Source organism: Trachypithecus francoisi, unplaced genomic scaffold, assembly GCF_009764315.1.
Source record: "Trachypithecus francoisi isolate TF-2019V2 unplaced genomic scaffold, Tfra_2.0 Lachesis_group0, whole genome shotgun sequence".
In the NCBI taxonomy this organism is placed as follows: Eukaryota; Metazoa; Chordata; class Mammalia; order Primates; family Cercopithecidae; genus Trachypithecus; species Trachypithecus francoisi.
Window position 1 is genome coordinate 178,651,547 of NW_022681453.1, and position 26,045 is coordinate 178,677,591.

Consider the following 26,045-nt stretch of genomic DNA (forward strand, 5'->3'; position numbering starts at 1 on the left):
ATTTTACCCAGAGTGCTTATTCATTCACGCATTCATTCATTCAACAAATATATATTAACTACCAACTATAATGAATTAGGCATGGTCTTTCTAGTTTGCATGGTTTGACTGCTAAGAGCTTTAGCAGAGGTACAGAGAAAAAGATGTTAGATGTCATAAGAGATAGTTACCATTTCCCAGTGGGGGGCAGAAGCAAGGCATGATACAGGAATTTAGCATTTGGACTCAGCTTGAGAGACAGGTTTTGGATTTGTGTTATAGGTGGATTAAAAAAAAAAAAGTTTGAACACAGTGGAAACAAGGCACAGAAGAAGGAGGTTAGGAAGAAAGTGCTCTTAACTGTGAGCAAGTGGATTTGGGAATAGCCAAACATAAGTGAGATGATGTAGGTCACAATGATTCTAAGAATTGAATGGGAGTGGAATAAAATGTACCCCACAATTACATACTTTTCTTCTCCGTTGTTTGACAGTTCTCATCAAACTAGCTATTCTTCAATTCCTTTGGCAAGGAGTGGAATCTGGACTCTGGCACCAGAGGGTCGATTTCCTTCCAGTTCTCCTTTCTATTTTTTTGCTTTTGGTTCTTTATTTTGAATTCCTCACAGCCTTGGAAAAAAGAGTGCTTGCAGGGACTTTTTCATTTTGTTTTCATGTTGCCAAAATTGTGCTCACGTGGATAGGGAGTAGTACCATTTAATTGTTTCCCTCTAAATATGCACAGTGCCTAGAGGTATTTTAATCAAATAGCTTTATGCCCTATTTGTTGCACTCTCCAACTTTTTGTTTTCTGTTACTTTCTGTTTATTTAGAAGGTTGCTGTCTCTTCCTTTCTTCCCTCCATTTTCTCTCTGTCTTCATTTGCTTCCCACCCATTTTGGATCAACCTCTAATATGAATATTCTAAATAGTTGAGTAAGTCAAGTTCTGTCTCTGAAAATCTCCTGACCAAAAAACACATTAAAAAAATAATATCCTTGACCCTTGTAGAGACTGAGGTCTGTTCCAGAAAACATTAAGGAATACCTTCAACATTTTCTCTTGTTAAGTTGCATCATTTACTTGAGTCCACTGGGATGACTGACATTCACGATGTGTGGGCTGGAGACCATCAAAAGGAAATGTTTTGTGTGGAAATGGAATTTACTCTTTGTGTGGCAGACTGAATAAGTTCCCTTTCTCTTTGGCTAAAGCATCTTAACCAAGCCCAATCTAATGCGTTAGTCACAGAACTTAAATAGAAAACAACAAAGCTTCCAGGCACATTGAGAATTTCTTCGTTCCTTTGTCTTTTTGTTTTTGTTTTTTTCTTCTTCTTCTTTTTAATTTTTTTTATTTTTTAATTTTTTTTTATTATTATACTTTAAGTTCTAGGGTACATGTGCATAACGTGCAGGCTTGTTACATATGTATACTTGTGCCATGTTGGTGTGCTGCACCCATCAACTCGTCAGCACCCATCAATTCATCATTTATATCAGGTATAACTCCCAATGCCATCCCTCCCCCCTCCCCCCTCCCCATGATAGGCCCCGGTGTGTGATGTTCCCCTTCCCGAGTCCAAGTGATCTCATTGTTCAGTTGCCACCTATGAGTGAGAACATGCGGTGTTTGGTTTTCTCTTCTTGTGATAGTTTGCTAAGAATGATGGTTTCCAGCTGCATCCATGTCCCTACAAAGGACGCAAACTCATCCTTTTTGATGGCTGCATAGTATTCCATGGTGTATATGTGCCACATTTTCTTAATCCAGTCTGTCACAGATGGACATTTGGGTTGATTCCAAGTCTTTGCTATTGTGAATAGTGCTGCAATAAACATACGTGTGCATGTGTCTTTATAGCAGCATGATTTATAATCCTTTGGGTATATACCCAGTAGTGGGATGGCTGGGTCATATGGTACATCTAGTTCTAGATCCTTGAGGAATCGCCATACTGTTTTCCATAATGGTTGAACTAGTTTACAATCCCACCAACAGTGTAAAAGTGTTCCTATTTCTCCACATCCTCTCCAGCACCTGTTGTTTCCTGACTTTTTAATGATTGCCATTCTAACTGGTGTGAGATGGTATCTCATTGTGGTTTTGATTTGCATTTCTCTGATGGCGAGTGATGATGAGCATTTTTTCATGTGTCTGTTGGCTGTATGAATGTCTTCTTTTGAGAAATGTCTGTTCATATCCTTTGCCCACTTTTTGATGGAGTTGTTTGTTTTTTTCTTGTATATTTGTTTGAGTTCTTTGTAGATTCTGGATATTAGCCTGAGAGAAACAAGAAATGGGGAAAGGATTTCCTATTTAATAAATGGTGCTGGGAAAATTGGCTAGCCATAAGTAGAAAGCTGAAACTGGATCCTTTCCTTACTCCTTATACGAAAATTAATTCAAGATGGATTAGAGACTTAAATGTTAGACCTAATACCATAAAAACCCTAGAAGAAAACCTGAATGCCCATCCCATTCAGGACATGGGCATGGGCAAGGACTTCATGTCTAAAACACCAAAAGCAACGGCAGCAAAAGCAAAAATTGATAAATGGGATCTAATTAAACTAAGGAGCTTCTGCACAGCAAAAGAAACTACCATCAGAGTGAACAGGCAACTTACAGAATGGGAGGAAATTTTTGCAATCTACTCATCCTTTGTCTTTTTGACAAAGTCCCTCAGTTCTTTCGTTTCCAAAGTAAAGAATCACGCCTACTCGACAGACAAAATTAAATGAACCTAAAGAGGCTAAGGACATTAGTTGTTTATGTGTTCATATTAGTTTCTAAAAGAACTAACTAGATAATAGATCAGTCAGGCCAGTTAAACTAATTTATTATTGATTATTTCAAATTTAAAGACTGATAATAAATGTCGGTTTGACCTTAACAGAGTCTCTTATTTAAGGAAATCACCACTTTACAGGCACTTTTAAATTTTTTATTATTTATAAACCAGGCTAATCTGGCAAAAAGAAAACAGAATGTTAAGGAACACTGAAGAGGGTATGAGCAGACAAGAAATTCAAATGTGAAATAGAAACACTAACAGAAGAAAGCGGTAATAATACAAAAGATCCAATTTGCAAGAATTTGATTATCTACTCGGTTCCTGGCTACTATGGTGAATGTAAGATTGGCAATAATAAATAATACCTAAAATTAAATAGCTTTATATATATAAGATTAACAAGGAGAATTGGGTATCCCCAGGATACCCAATGTGTTAGTAACTAAACCAGTTTTTTTTTCTGGGCTTAATCATGTCTTATTACCCAATTTATGCTTTAACGCTATAGTATATGGTTTCTCAACACAATACTTGGCATATAATAGGGGTTTAAACGTTTCTGACTAAATATTGCTAGTAAATGAATTCGGTGTGTGTATCCTTTTTCGGAATTTAACAAAACAGCACTTTGGCCTCTCAGTTTCCTGAGCTCCTTATTTCTGGTGACCTTTCTCTATTCTATCCTAGAATTTATCATTAGCAATTACTGTACTCACTCTAAATCTCAATTTTAAGCATTCCATTTCATGCATATCACATTCTGATGACCACCTCCTTCCTTCCACACACTTCTTTCATGACTCTATGGCAACAGTTCTTTAACGCTACTAAGCCTGCTTTTCTGTTTATTGTTGCCCCCTCTTTCAGTATTTTTCCCACTTCATTTTCTCACATCCATCTCTAACTTAGATTCCATAGTAAAAGATAGCAATCACTGTCTTTCCTGTGCCTCACCTACCCTGGCTAACTCTTCTTCCATCATCTTCTTCCAGTAAAACTTGGATCTCACTTGCATTCCATTCTCAGACTGCTCCATTCTTTAGAACAGCTGGATATGGCTAGAGTAAAATGCCACTATGTTGATGGGCTTTACCTTGATTTTGTGACCACAACTTAAATGTTACTTCAACACTTCCTAGAAATCTTATTGCATAACCCTGGTCCATTCACTCCCCCGCTCTTCAAGACAATCATTTTATACCTTCTCTCTGACTGCCAAACTCACCACCTTTCATTTTCACCTCACATCTTGTTTCAGATATAGAAATGATGAAAAGAGAGCATTGGTACGTTACAAATCTCCCAATCTTTTCACATCTGAATCTATTAATTATATCCTTTTGAATGAATAAATTGCCCCTGTTCTCATATAAAATCATTCTTTTTTTGTTTTCTGTCAGTTTTTTAAATACTCTTTTACTGAAGTATAACATATGTACAGAAAAAATACACAATTCACAAATGTACAGCTCAATAAATTTTACAAAGTGTAAACATGCATGGATCCATCATCCACATCAACATATAAAAGGGTCTTATCGCAGAAACCTCCCTTATATTCTTGCCCTTTTCTTATCCCCACAAAAGTATAAAAAATCCTAACTTCTATCGCCAAAGATTTTCTTGTTTTTATGCTTTAAGAAAATGGGATAATACAGTGTAAAACATTTAAAATGCAACATTGTGAGACCCATCCATACAGTACTTTGTTTCTCCCTGTTTTATATTTTATACAATAAGCATATGTTACAATTAACTCTACTGTAGATGGTATTTAGACAACTTCCAGCTTAGAATCATTATAAATAATTTTAGTTTAAATATGTTATACTTATCTTTTGGTGTATATTTGCAAGAATTTCTGTTGCATACATCCATAGGAGTGTAATTGCTTGGTCATGAGTTCTGCAAATGTTCTGCTTAATTGGTAATGCCAAAGAATTTTACAATTTAAACTCCCACTGGCAGTATATGGGAGTTTCTATTGTTCACATCCCTACTAAATTCCCTAGTGAATTTTATAGCACTTGGTATTGTGAGCCTTTTTCATTTTTGCCAGCCATGTTGAAGTAGGGTGTTATAATATTTTTAATTTACATTTTCCTAATGACCAATGAGTGAGATCAATCATGTTTAGTTATGCATATTGACCATTTACATCAACTATATATATTTAAATTTTTCATTGTCTTATTTTTTAATAAAGTTTTTATTGAGATCATTGTAGATTCACATGCAGTTCTAAGAAATCATATAGTGAGATTCCTTGTAGTCTCTCTATTCTATTCCATTAGTCTAATTTTCTATCCTTGCAATACAACACTAAGCACACTATCTTAATTACCATGACTTTTCAGTAACTATTGATATCTAGTTGAACATCCTTCAACTTTGATTTTTTGCCTGCAGAATTTTCTTCCACATTCTAAGTCCTTTGTATTTCCATACACATTTTATAAAGGGCTTGTTTATTTCTACTAAAAAATCTGCTTGAATTTCAATTAGGATTGCAGTTTGTAAGGAAAATGAACACTTTAACAGTACTGAGTGTTGTAATTGAGGAATGTGGTATATCTCTGCATATATTTAGGTCTTATATTTCTTTCCTTAAGATTTTCTAATTTGTAGTATAGAAGTTTTCATTGCCTTTTCTCATATTTCTAGTTATTTTGTTTTTTTTTTTGTTTTTTTTTTGACGCTGTATATATAGTATTTAATTTTCTTTTTGTTGAGACGGAGTCTCGCTCTGTAGCCCAGGCTGGAGTGCAGTGGCCGGATCTCAGCTCACTGCAAGCTCCGCCTCCCGGGTTTACGCCATTCTCCTGCCTCAGCCTCCCGAGTAGCTGGGACTACAGGCGCCCGCCACCTCGCCCGGCTAGTTTTTTGTTTTTTTTTTTTGAGGCGGAGTCTCGCTTTGTCGCCCGGACTGGAGTGCAGTGGCCGGATCTCAGCTCACTGCAAGCTCCGCCTCCCGGGTTTACGCCATTCTCCTGCCTCAGCCTCCCAAGTAGCTGGGACTACAGGCGCCTGCCACCTCGCCCGGCTAGTTTTTTTTGTATTTTTAGTAGAGACGGGGTTTCACCGTGTTAGCCAGTAGTATTTAATTTTCATTTTAATTGCCTCTTGTTGACATACAGAGATACAATTTTGTAGGCCACTAGCAAATGACTCTTACTCCTGAATACAATAATTATCTGTATGTCTTTTTTTAATAGTTTAACATACAGTTCTCTGTGGGTTATGTTTAGTGATATTCTGGGAGACTGAATGGAATAATATACCTGTCAAGCCCACTAATTGGCCTTCTTCCTTCTTCAAGTACTTTCACTTCCAGTAGAAGTTTATCCTGCTCTGTATTCACCTCCTGGACAATTATTTCATACTTCTAATGGTTTACTTTGTTATTTCTATATTAGTACCTTAAGTAAATAGCTTCCTTTATATACTAAAACTAATATAAAGCATTATGAATGCATACACTGTTACTAGTCTGGATGGAGATCTAGTTCATTTATCCGTTATACATTCCACTGACAGAAGTAGAAAGCATATAGGAAGAACTCAACAGTAGGGGTCCAGGTAGGAGTCCATCCTTGCTATGCCCTAGTAGGGACACCCTACACTCTAGGAAAATATCTCAAGATCTCCTCCTCTCTGTGCGTGGTCTGTCATCCCTTGAGTGACATGATGACATATAAAGCATTCTTAGAATTTCACTTGAGGTAGCTATTACTAATTAATTAGTCAAAGCAAGCATGTGAAATGGTATCAATTTTCCAACCCAAGTTCAGACATTGTGCCTCAATTCAGAAATAATTGTGCACATCTAAAATTGTGACCCTCAAAAGTGTGAAATACCTCTACTTGAGATAATACTGCTCCTCTCCTTCAGCTACTCATTTAATTCTGACAAATCATAACTCAGTTTATTCCCTATATCCCCAAGCTCCCTTTGTTAAAAACAATTTTGAACTACATGCTTTTGAAAGGAATTCATATGGCATGCTGTTAGCATCATCTAGCACAATCTTTGTTTTCTTCTGCTCAACTCCCTTTCAGAGGTGCATTTTTACAACTTTCCAAATCTATTGTTCACATTGACTTTCTGCGTTTGATATGACCTGAAAAACTCTCCTTTCTGAAATTTGTTAACCAACTTCATAAATTTTATGGCGAGGACTAGGAGCACCAATTTAAAATCTAAATGGTACAATGATAACTTCAAATGAGTTTGATCAATTATTTTAGGAAATTCCAAAAACAAATTTCAAATATTGAAATGCAGGAATTTCCTCACCCCTCCCTGGCTCTACAGATAATTAAAATGAAAAGTTTCCTCACAGGAAATATGTAAAACATGTTTGTTTTGTTTTGCTTTAGTGGAGAAAAAGAGTGTTAAGTCTAGAACTAATAATTTGGGGTTTTGTTTCCACAGAAATAATCAATGATTCCACACTAATAGAAACCATTTGTCCCAACTGAAATAGGCAAAAACACGGTTCCGTTCCAGTTTTACATTTTTTTTTTTTTTCTTCATGCTACATCATGGTGATGCAGTGTCTAGACTTTTTGGAACAAGGGATGGAGTCTGGAATTTATTCTGTGGGTTTGACAATGGTTATTCATTGCTCCTACACATTCACATGTGAAAATCTAATGTTTTCAGAATATGTAAAAATCATCAAGCTGTTTATCAAATATATACATATGTATATATTCATTAATGCTATAAGTTCAAGCTGCTACTTACAGCATTAGTGAATATACAAAGAAATATTGTATGGATTTATATATGTCATCTCATTGTACTGTGGTCCCCATTAGCCCCTATATCTGAAAAGAACAAAATAAAAAACTTGTGTTCATGAAATAATTATGGCAGATATGTTCTAGCTTTTGTGAGGCTCTAGTAAAACAAAAAGTAGCTTAAGGATATACATCTATTCTTGTTGTGGTTTTAATATGTAACCCATGAGAATTTATCAAGTTAAAAGGGCAGAAGTGATATCACAGGTCGTTCTCTTAGTCCTCTGCCATTTATTAACTGTATGAAAGGAAAGTAGTCTCTGAGGCACCCAGATCTAACCAGCGTTTGTGCAGGCGGTATTATTAAGTCTGACTGTAGTTCATCTGTGCTCTGAAGAAAATCAAACTATGAGCTTGCAGAGAAAATCCAGAGTTATTTGTCACCAATTACCTAAGGCTGGGAATTGAACTTACACATAGCTATAACCAATTCCTGTAAACACTTGTTCCTAATTTCACAAGACTGTCTTTTCTTGAAGATTTACCTTAGAAAGTATATGTCTACCACAGAAGAACTGTAATACAAAAATTTTTATCCAGAGATCAAAAAGGGACATAAAACTCCATAGCATTGACTAGTTTAAAATGACCTGTTCTTAATTTTCAACTTTTTAAAGTTCTGTTAGGTTTTCTGTGACAAAAGAAAAGCAAGCAGAAAGATTTTTTTTCATTAAAACATACCCACACATACAACATATTGAACTGAGCTAATCTCAATTATACTATTAAATCTCTACTGGTTATTTTAAGAAAAGAAACATAAAAGTAAGTTACTAAGTATATAAGGTAGCTCACCTAGAAGAAAATTAGGTTGTCTGACTATAAAGTGAAGGTAAAAAAAAAAAAAAAAAAAAAAAGTATGGAAAAAAACTAAAATTATCAGTGGCACATGTTTCTGTATTTCTTACTTAAATTATTAAAGGCCGTTAAAATCTATATTACATAGAAATTATCAGAAGGAAGATCTTAAGACCTTATTTACTTCAAAAACAATGAAGTAGACTGAAAAGTATGCTGAATAGTAGGTTAGAAGAACTAGGGGCGTGGCATGGTGGCTCACACATGTAATCTCAGCATTTTGGGAGGCAGAGGCCAGAGGATACTTGAGGCCAGGAGTTCAAGACCAGTCTGGGCAAGACCCTGTCTCTACAAAAATAAAAATAAAAGGAAAAAAACTTATCTAGGCATGGTGGTGCATGCATATAGTCCCAGTTACTTGAGAGAGTCAGGCTGGAGGATCACTTGAGCCCAGGAGTTGGAGGTTACAGTGAGCTATGATTGTACCACTGTACAACAGCCTGGGCCACATGAGCAAGACTGCCTCTAAAACAAAAAGAAAACAGAAGGAAAGAAACAAACAAACAACAACAAAACTGGGGCTTGTCTTCATTATATCAGAATCTATATTTCTCCATCTGTGAAATAGATAAAGCATTTTGCTTGACTCAGTGTTGTTCTGAAGAGAATTTGAGTATGAATTGCATGACAGGCAGTTCAGTTTTGGTCATGTTTACAACTTTATTGAATGTCATGAAAGAAGTAAAGGTACTCTCATTCCGTTTTACTAAAACAAAATGCAGATGGAGTTTTAAATAACTCAAGTGTCATTTGAAGAAGTTCAGCTAAGATTCACCTAAAATGCTACTTTAATATTATTATGTTCTGGGATACATGTGCAGAAAGTGCAGATTTGTTACATAGGTATACACATGCCATGGTGGTTTGCTGCACCTATCAACCCATCATCTACATTAGGTATTTCTCCTAATGTTATCCTTTCCCTAGCCCCCCCCACCCCTCTACAGGCTCCAGTGTATGATGTTCCCCTCCCCGGGCCCACGTGTTCTCATTGTTCAACTCCCACTTGTGAGTGAGAACATGTGGTGTTTGGTTTTCTGTTCTTGTGTTAGTTTGCTGAGAATGATGGTTTCCAGCTTTATCCATGTCCTTGCAAAGGACATGAACTCACTCTTTTTATGGCTGCATAGTATTCCATGGTGTATATGTGCCACATTTTATTTATCCATTCTATCACTGATGGTCGTTTGGGTTGGTTCCAAGTCTTTGCTATTGTGAACAGTGCTGCAATAAATGTGTGTGTATGTGTCTTTATAGTAGAATGATTTATAATCCTTTGGGTATATACCCAGTAATGGGATTGCTGGGTCAAATGGTATTTCTGGTTCTAGATCCCTGAGGAATTGCCACACTGTCTTCTGCAATGGTAGAACTAATTTACACTCCCACTAACAGTGTAAAGTGTTTCTATTTCTCCACATCCTCTCCAGCATGTTGTTTAATGACTTGTTAATGATCACCAGTCTAACTGGCATGAGATGGTATGTCACTGTGGTTTTGATTTGCATTTCTCTAATGATGGTGATGATGAGCTTTTTTTTTTTTTTTCATGTTTGTTGGCCACATAAATGTCTTCTTTTGAGAAGTGTCTATTCATATCCTTCACCCACTTTTTGATAAGGTTGTCTTTTTCTTGTAAATTTGTTTAAGTTACTTGTAGATTCTGGATATTAGCCCTTGGTCAGATGGATAGATTGCAAAAATTTGCTCCCATTCTGTAGGTTGCCTGTTCACTCTGATGATAGTTTCTTTTGCTGTTCAGAAGCTCTTTAGTTTAATTAGATCCCATTTGTCAATTTTTGCATTTCTCGCCATTGCTTTTGGCATTTTAGTCTTGAAGTCTTTGCCCATGCCTCTGTCCTGGATGATACTGCCTAGGTTTTCTTCTAGGGTTTTTAAGGTTTTATGTCTTACATTTAAGTCTTTAATCCATCTTGAGTTAATTTTTGTATGAGGTATAAGTAAGGGGTCCAGTTTCAGTTTTCTGCCTATGGCTAGCCAGTTTTCCCAACACCATTTATTAAATAGGGAATCCTTTCCCCATTGCTTGTTTTTGTCAGGTTTGTCAAAGATCAGATAGTTGTAGATGTGTGGCACATTTCTGAGGCCTCTATTCTGTTCCATTGGTCTATATATCTGTTTTAGTACCAGTACCATGCTGTTTGGTTACTGTAGCCTTGTAGTATAGTTTGAAGTCAGGTATTGTGATGCCTCCAGCTTTGTTCTTTTTGCTTAAGATTGTCTCGGCTATACAGGCTCTTTTTTGGTTCTATATGAAATTTAAAATAGTTTTTCTAAGAAAGTCAATAGTAGCTTACTGGGAGTAGCATTGAATCTATAAATTACTTTGGGCAATATGTCTATTTTCACAATGTTGATTCTTACTATCCATGAGCATGGAATGTTTTTTTCCATTTGTTTTTGTCCTCTCTCATTTTCTTGAGCAGTGGTTTGTAGTTCTCCTTGAAGTGGTCCTTCACATTCGTTGTAATCCTAAGTACTTTATTCTCTTTGTAGCAATTGTGAATGGGAGTTCACTCATGATTTGGCTCTCTCATTTGTCTGTTATTGGTGTATAGAAATGCTTGTGATTGTTGCACATCGATTTTGTTTCCTGAGACTGTGCTGAAGTTGCTCATCAGCTTAAGGATATTTTGCGCTGAGATGATGGGGTTTTCTAAATATACAATCATGTCATCTGCAAACAGAGACAGTTGAACTTCCCCTCTTCCTATTTGAATGCCCTTTATTTCTTTCTCTTGCCTGATTGCCCTGGCCAGAACTTCCAATACTATGTTGAATAGGAGTAGTGAGAGAGAGCGTCGTTGTCTTGTGCCTGTTTTCAAAGGGAATGCTTCCAGCTTTTGCCCATTCAGTATGATATTGAGTATGGGTTTGTCATAAATAACTATTATTTTGATATGTTCCATCAATACCTAGTTTATTGAGAATTTTTAGCTTGAAGGGCTGTTGAATTTTGTCAAAGGCCTTTTCTGCATCTATTGAGATAATCATGTGGTTTTTGTCATTGGTTCCGTTTATGTGATGGATTACATTTATTGATTTCTGTATGTTGAAGCAGCCTTGCATCCCAGGGATGAAGCTAATTTGATCGTGGTGGATAAGCTTTTTAATGTGCTGCTGGATTCAGTTTGCCAGTATTTTATTGAGGATTTTTGCATCGAGGTTCATTAGGCATATTGGCCCGAAATTTTCATTTTTTTGTTGTGTCTCTGCCAGGTTTTGGTATCAGGGTGATGCCGACCTCATAAAATGAGTTAGGAAGGATTCCCTCTTTTTCTATTGTTTGGAATAGTTTCAGAAGGAATGGTATCAGCTCCTCTTTGTACCTCTGGTAGAATTCAGCCATGAATCCATCTGGTCCTGGACCTTTTCTGTTGGTAGGCTACCAATTACTGCCTCAATTTCAGAGCTTGTTGTTGGTCTATTCAGGGATCCAACTCCTTCCAGGTTTAATCTTGGGAGGGTGTATGTGTCCAGGAGTTTATCCATTTCATCTAGCTTTTCTAGTTTATTTGCATAGAGGTGTTTATGGTATTATCTGATTGTAGTTTGTATTTCTGTGGGATCAGTGGTAATATCCCCTTTATCATTTTTTATTGTGTCTATTTGACTCTTCTCTCTTTTCTTCTGGCTAGTGGTCTATTTTGTTAATCTTTTCAAAAAACCAGTTCCCAGATTCATTGATTTTTTGAAGGGTTTTTTTGTGTCTCTGTCTCTTTCAGTTCTGCTCTGATCTTAGTTATTTCTTATCTTCTGCTAACTTTTTAATTTGTGTGCTCTTGCTTCTTTAGTTCTTTCAATTGTGATGTTAGGGTGTCGATTTTAGATCTTTCCTGCTTTATCCTGTGGGCAGTTAGTGCTATCATTTTCCCTCTAAACACTGCTTTAGCTGTGTCCCAGAGATTCTGGTACATTGTGTCTTTTTTCTCATTGGTTCAAAGAAATTACTTATTTCTGCCTTAATTTCATTATTTACCCAGTAGTCATTCAGGAGCAGGTTGTTCAGTTTCCATATAGTTGTGCAGTTTTGAGTGAGTTTCTTCATCCTGAGTTCTAATTTGATTGCACTGTGGTCTGAGAGACTGTTATGATTTCCATTCTTTTGCATTTGCTGAGGAGTGTTTTACTTCCAACTATGTGGTCCATTTTAGAATAAGTGTGATGGGGTGCTGAGAAGAATGTATATTCTATTGATTTGTGGGGAGAGTTCTGTAGATGTCTATTAGGTCCACTTGGTCCAGAGCTGAGTTCAAGTCCTAAATATCCTTGTTAAGTTTCTGTCTCGTTGATCTAATGTTGACAATGGGGTGTTAAAGTCTCCCGCTATTATGGTGTGGGAATCTTAGTCTCTTTGTAGGTCTCTAAGAACTTGCTTTAGTAATCTGGGTGCTTATGTATTGGGTGCATATATATTTAGGAAATTAGCTCTTCTTGTTGCATTGATCCCTTTACCACTATGTAATGCCCTATCTTTGTCTTTTTTGATCTTTGTTGTTTTAAAGTCTGTTTTATCAGAGACTAGGATTGCAACCCCTGCTTTTTTTTCTTTTTTTTTTTTTTTTTTTTTTTTGCTTTCTGTTTGCTTGGTAAACATTCCTCCATCCCTTTATTTTGAGCCTATATGTGTCTTTGCATGTGAGATGGCTCTCCTGAATACAGCACACTGATGGGTCTTACTCTTTATCCAATTTCCCACTTTATGTCTTTTAATTGGGGCATTTAGCTTACTTACATTTAAGGTTAATATTGTTATGTGTGAATTTGATCCTGTCATTATGATGCTAGCTGGTTTTTTTTCCTCATTAGTTGATGCAGTTTTTTCATAGTGTTGATGGTCTTTACAATTTGGTATGGTTTTCTATGGCTGGTGCCAGTTTTTCCTTTCCATATTTAGTGCTTCCTTCAGGAGCTCTTGTAAGGCAGGCTTGATGGTGACAAAATCTCTCAGCATTTGCTTGTCCGTAAAGGATTTTATTTCTACTTTGCTTATGAAGCTTAGCTTGGCTGGGTATGAAACTCTGGGTTGAAAATTATTTTAAGAAGGTTGAATATTGGCCACCACTCTCTCTTCTGGCTTGTAGGGTTTCTTCAGAGACATCTGCTGTTAGTCTGATGGGCTTCCCTTTGTGAGTAACCAGACCTTCCTCTCTGGCTGCCCTTAACATTTTTTCCTTCATTTTAACCCTGGTGAATCTGATGAATATGTGTCTTGGGGTTGCTCTTCTTCAGGAGTATCATTGTGATGTTCTCTGTATTTCCTGAATTTGAATGTTGGCCTGTCTTGCTAGTTTGGGGAAGTTGTCCTGGATAATATCCTGAAGAGTGTTTAACAACTTCGTTCCATTCTCTCCATCACTTTCCAGTACACCAATCAAATGTAGGTTTGGTGTTTTCACATAGTCCCATGTTTCTTGGAGGCTTTGTTCATTCCTTTTCATTCTTTTTTCTCTGATCTTGTCTTCATGCTTTATTTCATTAAGTTGATCTTCAATCTCTCATATCCTTTCTTCCACTTGATCAATTTGGCTAATGATACTTGTCTATGCTTCATGAAGTTCTTGTGCTGTGTTTTTTCAGCTCCATGAGGTCATTTATATTCTTTTCTAAACTGGTTATTCTAGTTAGCAATTCCTCTAGCCTTTTTTCAAGGTTCTTAGCTTCCTTTCATTGTGTTAGAACATGCTCCTTTAGCTCAGAGAAGTTTGCTATTACCCACCTTCTGAAGTCCACTTCTGTCAAGTCATCAAACTCATTCTCTGTCCTGTTTTGTTCTCTCACTGGAGAGGAATTGTGATTCTTTGGAGATGAAGAGGCATTCCAGTTTTTGGAATTTTCAGCCTTTTTGGAAAATTTGGTTTTTCCAAATATGGTTTTTCCTCATATTCATGGATTTATCTACCTTCAGTCTTTGATGCTGGTGACCTTCAGATGGGGTTTTTGTATGGACGTCCTTTTTGTTGATGTTGATGCTATTCCTTTCTGTTAGTTTTCCTTTTAACAGTCAAGCCCCTCTGCTACAGGTCTGCTCGAGTCCCTGTTTGCCTGAGTATGACCAGCGGAGGCTGCAGAACAGCAAATATTGCTGCCTGTTCCTTCCTCTGGAAGCTTCGTCCCAGAGGGGCACCCGCCAGATGGCAGCTGGAGGTCTCCTGTATGAGGTGTCTGTCAATCCCTGTTTGGAGGTACTCCCAGTCAGGAGGCACGGGGGTCAGGGACCCACTTGAGGAGGCAGTCTGTCCCTTAGCAGAGCTCAAGCACCGTCCTAGGAGATCAGCTGCTCTCTTCAGAACCAGCAGACAGGAACATTTAAGTCTGCTGAAACTGCACCCACAGCTGCCCATACCCACAGGTGCTCTGTCCCAGGGAGATGGGAGTTTTATCTATAACCCCTAACTGGGGCTACTGCCTTTCTTTCAGAGATGCTTTGCCCAGAGAGGAGGAATCTAGAAAGGCAGTCTGGCTACAGTGACGTTGCAAAACTGCTGTGGGCTCCACCCAGTTTGAACATCCCAGCAGCTTTGTTTACACTGCAAGGGGAAAACTACCTACTCAAGCCTCAGTAATGGCAGACGTCCCTCCCTCCATCAAGCTCCAGCATTCCAAGTGAACTTCAGACTGTTGTGCTGGCAACAAGAATTTAAAGCTGGTGGACCTTAGCTTGCTGGGCTCCGTGGGGGTGGCACCCTAGCTTCAGCCCCCTTTCCAGGGGAGTGAATGGTTTGTCTCACTGGCATTCCAGGTGCCACTGGGGTATGAAAAAAAAAAAAAAAAAAACTGCAGCTAGCTCGGTGTCTGCCCAAATGGTTGCCCAGTTTTGTGCTCGAAACCCAGGGTCCTACTGGTGTAGGCACCCGAGAGAATCTCCTGGTTTGCCGGTTGTGAAGACTGTGAGAAAAGCATAGTATCTGGGCCAGAATGCATGTTTCTTACAGCACAGTCCCTCAGGGCTTCCCTTGGCTAGGGGAGGGAGTTCCCCAACCCCTTGCACTTCCTGGGTGAGGCGATGCCCCACCCTGCTTCGGCTCGCCTTCCTTGGGCTGCACCCACTGTCTAACCAGTCCCAGTGAGATTAGCCGGGTACCTCAGTTGGAAATGCAGAAATCACCTGCCTTCTGCGTTGATCTTGCTGGGAGATGCAGACGAGAGCTGTTCCTATTCGTCTGTCTTGCCAGCCACCCCCAATGCTTCTTATTAACCATACTACCTAGGAACTCCAGTGTGGCAAGGAAAGTCCAAATCATGGAATAGATACTCATGTGAACTAGTGAACATTGCTGTATATGGCCACAAGTCATGTTTCTAATGACCTCCAATTCACAGTATTTCTTCTTAGAGATATAGAGAGTGGAGTGGGGATGGATCCCAGCAGTATTCTACAGAGGGTGCTAGTGACATCCTCTTATGCAAAAGATGTACGTAACTTACTGGGCAAGTTGCAAAGTTTAGAATTACTTTAGAACAGGCAATACTCAAATAGGTGAGGGTTTATCCTTTTACTAGTATATAGTAAACCTTGGAATACCATGACCAAAGGGTAGAACATGAACCACAAAGGTATCAATTTTGAACTTAATTAAATTCATGGTTGATAAAAATATATTCTCACTTGCTATAAAGCTGCTAGATTTTTGAAATTCAATTAAAGAAACATTTTCCAGAGTATATTTCTTAGAGTAGTAATTTTAAGCAAAACTAATAAATGATACCAAAAATCAAAACACAAGTTTTAGAAATACTAGTTTATCCCCTTTAAATAGATTTCTCAGAGTTTAATCAGATGTCAGTATCAAGAAGAGGATATGTTATGCAGCATTGCTTAAATACATTGGAACATAGAAAGCTTTACTCTCAGTATAGCTAGTGTTTCAAGGAATATATTGTAAAAAGTGCTAAATTAAAGGATATTTAGAACCTATATAAGCGGCAAGTTACCTATCTGAAATGGCCAGGGAACTGTTATATACAACATACTCTCTAGAGTAATCTTGTTGAAAAGGCAAATGCCGGCTGGGCACAGTAGCGCACGGCTGTAATCCCAGCACTCTGGGAGGCCGAGGCAGGTGGATTACTTGAGGCCAGGAGTTTGAGACCAGCTTGGCCAATATGGCAAAACCCTGTCTCTACTAAAAATACAAAAATTAACCAGGTGTGGTGGCGCACACATGTACTCCCAGCTACTCGGGAGGCTGAAGCGTGAGAACCGCTTGAACCCTGGAGGCGGAGCTTTCAGTGAGCCAAGATCACGCCACTGCACTCCAACAACAAGAAAGAAAAGATGGACTAGTGTTCAGATGCTTTCCTTGATTCAGAATCAGCATGCCTCTTAAATACTGAATATAGTAACATACACATACACAAAACAGTAATTTAGCTTTTTCATATTTATACATGAACTTAGTATTTGATCTCAGCAAATTTAGAAAAATAATCAGGAGCTTTTGATTTTCCACAAAAAATTATGAATTGAGAAACCTTGAATTTATTTGATGATTCCAGTTTTGTGTTATTGGTGAAGTTCAGAAACTCATAAACAGTTGATTCCATAGGAAATTCAATTCTTGAAGAGTAGAACTTTGAATTTGCAGGGTGGATATGTGTATTATGAATATGGGTCATGCTTTATGCTTATGTAACTGAACATGTAGTTTTACTGGGGCTCTCTTTCTTCATTACAAAAATACAACTTATCCTCAATACACAATTTATTGACTACTACAACTTAGCAAAAAATGCTTTGGCTTCATTATTCATTGCAATAAGAAAAATTTGGTGGATTAAAGGTATTGGAAACGAAATTTTAACAGTGATATGAGAATGAAATGGGAGAAGGGAACAATACAGACTTCAATATTATCTGTAATACCCTTATATTTTAAAAAAGTGATGCAAAAATGAAAAAAATGACATTTGCCAGTAATGCGAATGTATCACATAACTATTGCATTACTTTGCTTTTTTAAATTCAAAAAATAATATTACTTTAAATTCAAAAAATAATATTACTAACAATTTATATGATCATTCATTCAACAAATACTTGTTGAGAGCCTACTGTGTGATAGGTGCTAGCAATAAAAGATAGTAAAAAAGAGACATCATCCCCACTCTCCTGGAGTTTGTGTTCAGATGTGAAATGTTTGAGATCTTATTTAGAATGTGTAAAAGGACAAAGTGAGGAAATGGGGGTGAATTAACTCATATTGATAATTAAGAGGTAGGGCTAATGTGGGTACTAAATTAGTAAGAAAGGCCTTTCAATACTGAGAGGAGCTGCCTTATTTTTAGTGAAAATTGAGTTGGAAAATAATACCCACTGGGGCTATGGGCCCCACAGCTAAAGCAGTCTCATGTGGTATTTAATTTTCTCACTGGTTGCAGCTCAAAGTTCACATGCATTTTTCTTTGATTCTCTCTAGTATATGACTGCTGCTGCTCCTATGCAAGGGACCTACATTCCCCAGTACACGCCTGTGCCTCCGACAGCTGTTTCTATTGAAGTAAGTCTATCCCTGTCGAATAAAGAGGTTAAAAGAAATAAATCTCAGTCGCATACACTGTAGTCCCCCCATAACCGTAGGAATCCTCACTTGCAATTTTTGTGCTACTCTAAAATATGACATTGTAAATTCAGTATATGAAAGTATAAACATTTACTTGAATGTGGTTGTGTTTTGCTTTGCACATGCAGTGAGGTCATCTGCTACAGAGGCACGACAGGAATCTCTTGATGGGAGTCTCTTTCATATTTAGAGAAAATTCCAGAAACCAAATCACAACTCCAACAATTTTAATCACGAATACTTATAAAAGGAAAAAAGTTTGCAACTATGTGAATGAACTAGTTCTTTAATGCCTTGTTCCTCAAAGAGTGGTTCCTAGACCAGCATCATCATATCCCTTGAGAGCTTGTTAGAAATGCAGACTTGCTGGGCATGATGGCATGCACCTGTAATCCTAGCTACTTGAGAGGCTGAGACAGGAGGATCTCCTGAGACCAGAAGTTCGAGACCAGCCTGGGTGAAACAGTGAGACCCTGTCAGAAGGAAGAAAGAAAAGAAATGTAGACTCTTAGGTACTATCCATACCTACTGCATCTGAATTTGCATTTTAAGATGATCACTCAGTGATCCAAATGCACATTAAAAATTTGAGAGGCACTGGACTAATGCACTGGTTCTCAAACTTTTCTGCACATTGAAATTATTTGGAGAGCTTTACAAAATATTGATTCCTGGGTCTTATTCCCACATATTATGAATTTGAGTGGAGTATAGACTGAACATCTTTTTTTTTTGTATTTTTAGTAGAGACGGGGTTTCACCAGGTTGGCCGGGCTGGTCTTGAACTCCTGACCTCAGGTAATCCACCCGTCTAGGCCACCCAAAGTGCTGGGATTACAGGCATGAGCCACTCTGAACATCATATTTTTAAAAGATCTTAGATGATTCTAATATGTGCCCAAAGACTAGAAATCATTGCTCTAGGCAATGAACCTGCACAGGCTTGCAGCTTCTTACAGACAAGAAAGAAGTTGTACAAGTCTTATTGCTGTGAATATCATGAATGATGATGTCAGCTTGTCCTTAATGGAAGTTTTGCTGCATTCATTCCCTCTTTCCATTGGGATAAATCTATGCCCTCTACACATTATTTTACTGGACAGAGCCATAAACCACATAGAAATGGAGAGGGCACAGAGCTATGCAGACGGTGGTAAAACAGTTAGGTATATATATTCTTTGCTCTGGTTCTAGCCATTACTTTTTTATTGCCCTTCTTTCCTCTCTCCTGATGCACATGTGCATTATGGTCACCTACATTCCTTCTCATCAGCTGGGAATCCTCTGCAGTTGATGTCTTTGCTACTCCATTTGTTGGCAAGCAACTGCTATGTTGGTACCACTCCATATAAAAATCCACCAAGACTCTCAATCTCAGAGATTGAGGGAGACCTTTACAGACTAATTATGTAGCTTAGGAAATCAAGGAGTTCCAATTGTTAAATCTTTCATGTGTTCCAGACCTATAGGTCTCAAAGAATGTGTCATCTTAAACAGTTTTGTCTTTTCAGAATTTCAAGAATATATGATTAAATTTCACATTCTTTGCTATATTTAGCTATCAAAAAGCACCTATGCCATGAGAAAATAGGCACTTTAAGTGTAAACTTCTGCCACATATTTTCATTTCTCTGTGCACACCAAAAACATATATATATAACTTGACCATTTTGATGATTATGAGACATTTAACAGTGTGGCTTATTGGAAACAGTCTAATTATAGTTATATTTAGGGATTAAAAAGAAATATCTCACTGAGAAAGATATAAATATACTCTGATATATTGCCTTGAACCAGTGATTATGAGGAAAAGCGTTAATTAAAACACTCATTGAACATTTATCAATATCTATAAAGTAAAGGTGGGAGGTATCAAAAAATAAATAATACCAAATAGTGAATTAGGAAAGAAAAGATTGAATAAATATAGAGAGAATTTTCAAATTCTAAAGAAGAAATTTAGGGAATCTCAGTGACAGATTGCTTGACATCACTGCAGGTATCCATGACTACAAATAAAACCAGGAAAATTTATCAAGATAGGTACTCTTCTTAGGCCTAGTAACAACCAAATAAAATCACCTATGCCTCTCTGGAATCCAAAATTATATTCTTGATTGTGACCAGTTCCAGAAATTCACTCTTGCCAGCATCTGTGAGAAACAAAAAATAGAAAGGGTGAAGGAAAAGCAAACCAAAATTAAGGACAAGTTTTGTTGTTTTCTTAAAACTTCTTGGTGACTGTCAGTTCATATACCAGAAAACAAAGCAAAACAAAACAAATTACTGAAGAGAAAACCTACTTAATAGCATCCTTTTAAAAGATTTCCAAACTTTGATGTATATTTTTATTAAGATCAGTTTCCATTGTTATCCCAAAGAATATAGACATGATACAGTGAAATATGCCAGGAAAATAATGTTTGAACGTACAAGTTTTTATAGGAATCCTGAATGAGGATAAATTGTTATTTATTGTGGATAAATGTGCGAACCTGGTTTAAAAGTTCCAAGTATAGGCAAAATTATTTTCTGACCACTTAACTACTCCAACAACTTCTAATGGCAAGGTTTCTTAGTGCCACATTAGGATGAATTACTTAGCCCTTATCTAAATGTGCTCTCTGGGAGTCCTCTGAGTACCTATTGTGACTTCACGTAGCTGAGAGCACCTCTCGTTAAGCCAAATAGAAGAGGGGTACTTACCGCCTATCTAGAGAGGGCCCTTTGCTGAAAGTAAGGCTTTTATGTTCTTATTTCCCTCCTTAGGGTGTTGTTGCTGATACCTCTCCCCAGACAGTGGCACCTTCATCCCAGGACACCAGTGGTCAGCAGCAACAGATAGCAGTGGACACATCCAACGAACATGCACCTGCATATTCTTACCAACAGTCTAAGTAAGTCTGGGCTGTGCTAAGCTCTTTTCCTCGAGATCAGCCATCTTGACGTCACTCTCTCATGTTGTATCTGTTAGCTTTTGCTGAAATACAAACCATCCCAAACTTAGCAACAAGCATTTATTTAGCTCATGATTATGTGGGTTTGAAATTTGGGCCAACTTTGGGTGGCTGGTTCTTCTGATCTTGACAGGAATGAAACATCTAGGAACAGCTGCTGATTATCTATGCATCTCTGCTTCTGGGTGTTGCTAGCTGTTGGATGTGTGATGGAAGTGACCGGGCCATATGCTTCTGATCCTCCAGCAGGCTAATGCACATGGAAGTCTCAGAATTTCAAGAATAGTAAAGAACAAGCCCAAATGTACAAGCACTCTTCAATTCTGTTTGTAGCTAATTTTCTAATATGTCATTAGCCAAAGCAAGTCACTTGGCCAAACAGTCAATGTAGCAGTTCACTTTGAAAATGCTTGATATAGAGAGAGGCACTGCAGCCATTTAAAAAAAGCTACCATATTTATTATTGGAAAAATTATACTATTCCTAACCTGAAACTGAATAGAGAGCCTGCATTTTAGTCTCAGTCTCCTTACTCTTAAATGAAGACAGTAGCACTCCCCCTTGTAGGGTTGCTTTGAATATACAGTTAAATGTCCATGAAAAAGGGTATTGTAAGATATCAAGCAATAGAAAATATAGTCTTATTCAGGAATAAAATGGCAAGGATTTTCAGAATTACTCTTGAAAATCCTTAAATCACCCATAATGCAAAGTACATTTGGCTTTGTGTTGAGTAAACATTTGGTAAACTTTGGTAAAGTTTGAGGGCTGTTTATTGAAACCAAAAGAACTTACAAAAGGAAAGTCTGTATACAGGTGTCTGGGCATGCAAACTATTCAACTTTGTAGATAGCAATAAAATCCCTAATGAATACAGAATCCCCAGACAATCCTGCCTATCTACAGAGTGTTTAAAATAATAAATTTTCTTCTTAAAGAAAAAGTTTATTCTGATATTTGTTAAAACATTAAGAAATACTTTATTTATTAGGTTGGTACAAAAGTAATTGCGGTTTTTGCCATTAAGAACTATAGGTATTAGGCTGGGCATGGTGGCTCATGCCTATAATCCCAGCACTATGGGAAGCCGAAGCAGGCGGATCATGAGGTCAGGAGATAGAGACCATCCTGGCTAACACGGTGAAACCCCGTCTCTACTAAAAATACAGAAAACTTAGCTGGGCATGGTGGTAGGCACCTGTAGTCCCAGCTACTTGGTGGGGCTGAGGTAGGAGAATGGCATGAACCTGGGAGGCGGAGCTTGCAGTGAGCAGAGATCGTGCCACTGCACTCCAGCCTGGGCAACAGAGTGAGACTCCATCTCAAAAAAAATAAATAAATAAAATAATAAAAAAAATAGGTATTAAAATGATTGCAATAGGGGAAGAGAGAACATGCTCAATTCAGAATACAGCAAAGACACCTGGGGATTTGTAGCCAACAAGCCGAGTGAGGGGGTCAGTGAGTGGAGAATTACTAAGAGAAGACATCAAGAACAGGAGAATTACTGCTAAACTAACTTGACAGGCTTTTTGCTGAAGGCAGATCAAGGAATGATAACATCAAATGGAAGGGATGAGAAAAGTGATCAGATATTGAGGGTGGTCATATCAACCATAGGCTATTCTCTTTAAACTGACTTAGTAAGATTCTTGCTAAAACTAGACTAAAAAGAACTGGCAAGAATGGGAGCAAAAGTCTACGCCTACTCAAGATGGGGCCTCAGAGTAGCCTGACTAAAAGTTGAGCAAGAAGAGAATCGTTGTCACTTTTAAACCTCAATATACGTTGTTTGTTAGATTCATCAAAGCAATAAACTCCTTTATGTGTGGTTCAGATCTAAAGTCAGCTTTACAAATTAAATTTGCTCAGAATATGACTTAACCTTACAAATATAAGGTATTATGATTGCCATTATTAATATCAATAATGACTTTCAGAAAAGATTGTTGCTGAGTAAAGCAGTATGTTATTAATTTACTGTGTGAATCACTTTTATGTGCAAAACTAATACAGTGGTAGACTCTGGAACTCCAGTCCAAGCATATTGAAATTTTTTTTCAGCCTGGTCAATGGGTTATATGTGAGAAAAGAAGCAGATGTTGGCTGTGTGTAAAGTATAGCAAGAGACATTGGTGGGAGATGAGAAATACCGTGGATAATGGGAAATTTTATGTGACCGTTTGACTGAGCCACAGGGTGCCCTTATATTTGGCCAAATAATATTTCTGGGTATGTCTGTGAAGGTGATTTTGGATGAGATTAATATTTGAATCAGTTAAAGCAGATTTTCCTCCCCCCTGTGGGAGACTTCCATCCAATCAGTTGAAGCCCTTAATAAAGCAAAAAGATTGAACCTCTCATGAATGAGTAAGAAGGAACTCCTGCTGCTTGACTGCTAGAGCTAGAACACTGGTCTTTTCCTGCCTTTGGACTTGAACAAAAATATTGGCTCTTCTTAGATCTTGAGCCTGCCAGCTATAGAACTAGAATTTACATCAACTCTTTCAGTTCTCAGACTTTCAGACTCAAACTAGAATTACACTATTAACTCTCCTGGGTCTCCAGTCTGCCAACTGCAGATCATTGCAGATCATCAGACTTCTCAGTCTTAATAATTGTGCAAGCCAGTTTATTTTTTTAAAATCTCTGTATCTCTCCTCTTTCTCCCTCTCTCGTGTATGTGTGTACAATACAGTAACTTCTGAAATTGGTTTTCTGATCTGATTAGGTTTAAAACTAATGACTCTATTTCTAGTAGTAAAGAGAGCATTTATATTCCATGACATGATCTGGCAATGGAAATATGCAAAATATCTCAATTAGATACTCCTAATCAACCATTTATAAGAAGCAAAGAGATGGGTGACTATGTATATGACATTTTCAACATTTTTGCAAAATTAATGAATATGATTGTCTGATTGCTCCTAATGTCACTAGATATAGTGAGGAAAGAAGAAGATGCATTCAGGGATTCAATTTTCAGCTTAAACACAGTATAAATGACTTGAAGGTTTCTATGTCTGCCTTGAAAAAGCCCTTTATTTCCTGGAGCCACATGGCTGAGATTGCTGAAAGTCAAACTCAGAATCTCATCCTATGACAGGCTGAGTTACAATAGAGGTTGAATTCCTAATTTCATGAGTATCTACTGTTAAAGTAAAGATATTGATTGGGAAAAAGTGGGATCTTGTAATTGTCATGGATATATGGGGGAAAAAATCTAATCAAGCTGGGGACAGTGAGTCTCTAAATATGAGGAGTATTCTTTGCCAGTGGAAGAAGCCTCCCCACGTCCAGTGACAGTGGCTTCTCCACTACAATTGGGAGTGATTTTTAACCCTGCCTTGCCTGAAAAAACTGGAATGGCCTCCTCTGAGTCAGTTGTCATGTAAGACAAAGCTGAGTCCTCTTAGGACTCACCTCCACCACTCCTCTTCACTTCTAGATCTATAACTAGGCTCAAGTCTAGCAAGCCCCTAAAGGTGAGGTGCAAAATATCACCTATAAGGAGGTGCACTACACTTCAGAAGAACTACTTAGACTTTTTTACTTTATACAGACAGATATTCATGGAACATGTGTGGAAATGGATATCAAGGATGTGACATAATAATGGAACATAACGTTGGATTAGCCCAAAGTAATTGACATGGGCTCACTAAGCATAGATTCTGCAATTAATGTTGCAACTCAAGAAGTTATAAAGACTCTAATAGCCTAGCTGGTTGACAAAAACATGGGTCAAGAGATGACCCACAGTGAGCTAGTTGGAAATGCTAGCCCTACAGGAAGAGATTCAAAGGCTTAGAGAGATTTTAGTATTAGAGTGGGTTTATCATTTAAGATCTACTCACCTACAGTGGGCGGGTCCAGAAGACATTTTACTACAACTATAAGAAATACATGTGTGAGGGGAGCCTTGGCATCCTTGAATAACTCTGTAATTGCTCTTCTCTGTAGCCCAGAACTTACAGTGGGAACTCTAGTCACTGAATTGGGAAACCTAAATGCAATTAGAGTGATTGGACCCTGAGTGACTGGGGCCAGGTGGCAACATTCAATCACCAAAAGCGAGGTTGGCATGGTTACTGTAGAGGACAGAAGAGTTAAAACAGCAATCAAAATTGTCTGGCTCATGCAGACTTATGACATTGGCTGGTTGATCGTGGTGTTCCTAGAAGTGAAATACATAGAAAGTCTGCCATATTCTTATTTGGCTTATATAAGCAGAAAAGTTCTAGGTCAGGTGAATAAATGTCTAACTTGAATCATAAAGAGAGAGAGATTCATGGCACTTCAATCAATTCCCAGACTTGAGCCAGTTTACAGACCCAGAGTCCATTGACTGAAAAGGAGATTGGGTTTCCTCAAAGAAAGACACTGATAAACTATCAAAGATGTATACTGTTAATTTTTCTCTCAGCCTTCCCAAAAGGGACCTATTGCCTCTGACAAAAGAAAAAATCAGATCTTTCAGAGTCTATTGGACAACTGACATTAATTCCAAGAGACCTAAAATGGCACCATAGTGCACCAGAGTATAGACATACAGATGTCAGGTAATCAATGGAGTTTTAGCTCAGGTCCTTCTCACAGTGGATTCCATTAATCCCCAAGCCTATCTTGTGGTTGTTTCTTTAGTTCTAGAATGCTCAGTAACTTGCAGAGTCCCCACATTGGTTCCCTGACTTGCAGAATAAGGACCTTTATGGTGGAACAGGCAAAATGGAAGACACAGGAACTGTTTCTACATAGGAAAATAGTAAACCAAATTCAATAATGCATTTCCAGAGGACTGCGAAAATTAGTGCTACTGTCAAGAACTTGAAACATGCAGTGTCAATTCCCATTATAACTCCATTTAACTTGCCCATTTAGCTTGTGCAAAAGACAGATGGAACTTGGAGAAGGACAGTAGGTTATTGTAAGTATATTGCATTAGTCTGTTTTCATGCTGCTGATAAAGACATACCCGAGACTGGGTAGAAAAAAAGATTAATTGGACTTACAGTTCCACATGGCTGGGGAGGCCTCAGAATCATGGCGGGAGGTGAAA

At 37.8% G+C, this 26,045-nt stretch overlaps 1 protein-coding gene and 1 long non-coding RNA gene across 8 annotated transcripts in view; one reads left to right on the plus strand and one right to left on the minus strand.

The window, feature by feature from the left end:
* RBMS3 (RNA binding motif single stranded interacting protein 3) overlaps positions 1 to 26,045 on the plus strand; it is a 771,622-nt gene that overhangs the window by 725,850 nt on the left and 19,727 nt on the right. For 5 of the 6 annotated variants that reach the window (XM_033212877.1, XM_033212876.1, XM_033212874.1 and 2 more), the window contains 2 exons: positions 17,880 to 17,960; positions 20,796 to 20,923. In XM_033212877.1, the coding sequence (XP_033068768.1) occupies positions 17,880 to 17,960; positions 20,796 to 20,923 (209 nt within the window). Of the gene's footprint in view, positions 1 to 17,879; positions 17,961 to 20,795; positions 20,928 to 26,045 lie in introns of those variants that run through there. The other variant, XM_033212879.1, reaches the window with a different exon arrangement.
* LOC117084286 lies at positions 17,885 to 26,037 on the minus strand. Of its 2 annotated transcripts, none has more exons than XR_004437388.1 (3): positions 25,999 to 26,037; positions 20,109 to 20,179; positions 17,885 to 17,972 (listed from the first exon to the last, which is right to left on the minus strand). It is a non-coding gene; the product is annotated as an uncharacterized LOC117084286 (long non-coding RNA). The 2 variants fall into 2 exon arrangements; XR_004437389.1 differs by lacking the exon at positions 17,885 to 17,972 and adding an exon at positions 18,456 to 18,496.